The 2560-nt window shown below is 59.6% G+C and overlaps 1 protein-coding gene across 1 annotated transcript; it reads right to left on the bottom strand.

Annotated features, from left to right (window-relative positions):
- Window positions 1-286: 286 nt before the first annotated feature.
- On the bottom strand, window positions 287-2078 carry LOC123078508 (aspartyl protease family protein 2). The gene has a single exon (XM_044501042.1). The coding sequence runs from the start codon at window positions 2016-2018 to the stop codon at window positions 549-551; it is 1470 nt and encodes a 489-aa protein (XP_044356977.1). The 5' UTR covers window positions 2019-2078; the 3' UTR covers window positions 287-548.
- Between the last annotated feature and the right edge of the window lie 482 nt (window positions 2079-2560).

The raw sequence follows: 2560 nt of genomic DNA, 5'->3' as shown, positions 1-2560 counted from the left end.
TCTCGTGGCCTCTTCGGTCCCGTTTTTCGGCCCTGGACAATTAGTGGGACCACATCTAGGACTAACCCCACTGGCGACGTCTCTTTTACTCCTTGGTACCGTTAGAGAACTTCCAAATGACGACCGAGCAGAGGGCAATTTCGTGTCCAAGGAATTGTCAAGGCACAGCTAACCGGCCAAGCTGTGTGTGTGTGTGTGTGATGAAAGTGTGATCTCCAAAATACAGTATAAAATAAAAGCGAGTGTGATCCAACAAAGAGAGCAAGTAACACGGTAGGCCAGCACGTAAAAAGATCACTGGTGTTTAGTAAAATGGAGTAGTAGAAAAAGGAGAGATAGCCTGTTTTTTAACCAACACCTTTACAGCCTTGAACAAACAAACCGCCTTATCCTCGCACCTTACCCTGCCCGACAACTCTGCGCACCGCCAGGGCTTTCACAGCATCCAAAGCTCTCACCCATCACCTTAACTAAACCCCTCATGATTAAATTATGACTGACAAAGCCGTACTTTTATCCGCTAATCAAGCGACGTTACTCCTCATATCTTAACAGCCCCTGGGCACGAAGGCGACGCGCTGGCCGTCGCCGTCGAACACCACCCGGAAGCCCTGCTGCTGTATGTTGCCGATGATGGACACGCCGCCGTCCGTGCCCGCGAACGCGAAGCAGAACGTCCCTTTCGAGTCCACCGGGATCAGGTAGTTCTCCGGGGGCAGAGCCGCCTCCGCGCCACCGGCGAAGTGCATCGACACGGTCGGCACCTTCACCACCTTGCGCCCGCTCAGGTCGTAGCACGTGTCGAACAGGGAGAACCCGCCGGGAGAGAGCCGGAGCCCAGCGGCGGCCCCGCGGAATGCGTCGCGCAGAGCCGAGTAGGCCGCGCGGGCGAGCCGGGTCACGGACGTGCCAGAGTCCACGATGACGCCACCACGCCCCGACGACGGGTCGAGACGGAGGTCGGAGTTCGCCACGCCAGGGACGCGCGCGCCGCCCACGCTGATACCGATGAGCTGCACGTAGTAGAACGTCTCCATCCGAGGGTTCTTGACCATCGGGGTGAAGGACGAGGCAACCGTGGAGCCTAGGGCGCCGGAGCCGAAGGTCACGGTCGAAGAGCGGGAGGCGGAGTTGGCCGACGAGGTACGGTCCACAAGGCAGTACGAGAAGCTCCGCCCATAACGGCGGGAGATCTGGGTGGGGAAGGATAGGCTGCCTCGGCCGAGCCCGAGGAGGCCCGCCGCCGCGACGAACAAACCCTCGTTGTCGTGGCCGCACCCCAGAGCAACGCGCGCCACACGGGCACCGCCAGCGAAGGTGAGGGTCTCGGTGGCGAAGTCCCCGGCGGTGACGGAGCCATCGCCGTAAGCGACCTGGTAGAGGCACGCACTGCGGCGCAGGTCACAGCCGCCGGAGTCGAGCCTGCGGCAAAGCGGGGCGGCGCAGCCGACCGCGCCGTAGGAGCGCGAGCGGCGCGGGTCGAACACCTGGCCAGACTGCTCGTAGCAGCGCCTGCACGGCGCGCACTGCAGCCACACGACGTCGCTGCCGGTGTCGAGCACCATGAGCGCCGGCGTGGCGGGCGTCCCCACCCCGATCTTGGTGAAGTACTCTCCGCTCCCTTGGGCCAGCCCGGAAACCACCGGCGCCACGACCCCTCCGCCGCCGCGGCGCGTCGCGTTGGCCGCGCCGGCGGCCGCCGAGAGCCGCGCCGCCCTCTTCTCGTCCCGCTCCAGCCGGTGCGCGAGCAGCTCGGCCGCGGTGGCGTTCTTTGAGAAGTCATCCCGGTGGACCACGCGGAAACGAACTGTCCCGGCGACGGCGTCCTCGGCAGCGGCAAAGACGTTGGTGTCGTCGTCGCGGGCTAGTTCCGACGGGGCGGAGACACGGTCGGGCGAGAGAGGGGTGGCGAGGAGGGACTGAGTCTGGACGGGCTTGGCAGAGGCATGGGAGGCGGCGGTGAGCAGGAGGAGGAGGAGCGCGGAGAGGGGGAGCAAAGGCGGAGGCGCCATGGGCATGTGAGGGGAGTGTGAACTGGAGGTGGGGCGGTGCTGGTGCTGTACTGGAGTGGAGGGGAGGGGAGCGGCGTGTATAAGAAGGGAAGAGTGCGCGAGTCATCACCATTAGCAGGAGATTGCATTAAATTAAGATTAGAAGGGTGGGGGGTAATTATTGGGCGATTAGACGGCGGGGCAATTAATGAGATAGTTCTTCGCGGATGTTTGGGTTGGCAGCGGCGGTGGGATGGAATAAATGTTGCTTTTTATATCAAGAATAAATGTTGCTTTGCGCAGAGGAGTGGACACTTGTTTTGTTGTTTGAGGCTGGGCATAGACTTAGGGACTTGCGAATATATTTATGCGACAGAAAATTAAAGAAGAGAGAGGGTCATAATAACATAGGTAGATATTGTAACATAATAAATGTTATGCTACTACTCCCTCCGTTTTTAAATGTAAGTCTTTTTAGACATTTTATTTACAACATACGGATGTATGCGGACATATTTTAGAGTGTAGATTCACTCATTTTGTTCCGTATGTAGTCACTTGGTGGAATC

This window comes from Triticum aestivum, chromosome 3D (genome assembly GCF_018294505.1).
Source record: "Triticum aestivum cultivar Chinese Spring chromosome 3D, IWGSC CS RefSeq v2.1, whole genome shotgun sequence".
Classification (NCBI taxonomy): domain Eukaryota; kingdom Viridiplantae; phylum Streptophyta; class Magnoliopsida; order Poales; family Poaceae; genus Triticum; species Triticum aestivum.
This window is presented reverse-complemented; position numbering and strand designations above follow the sequence as displayed.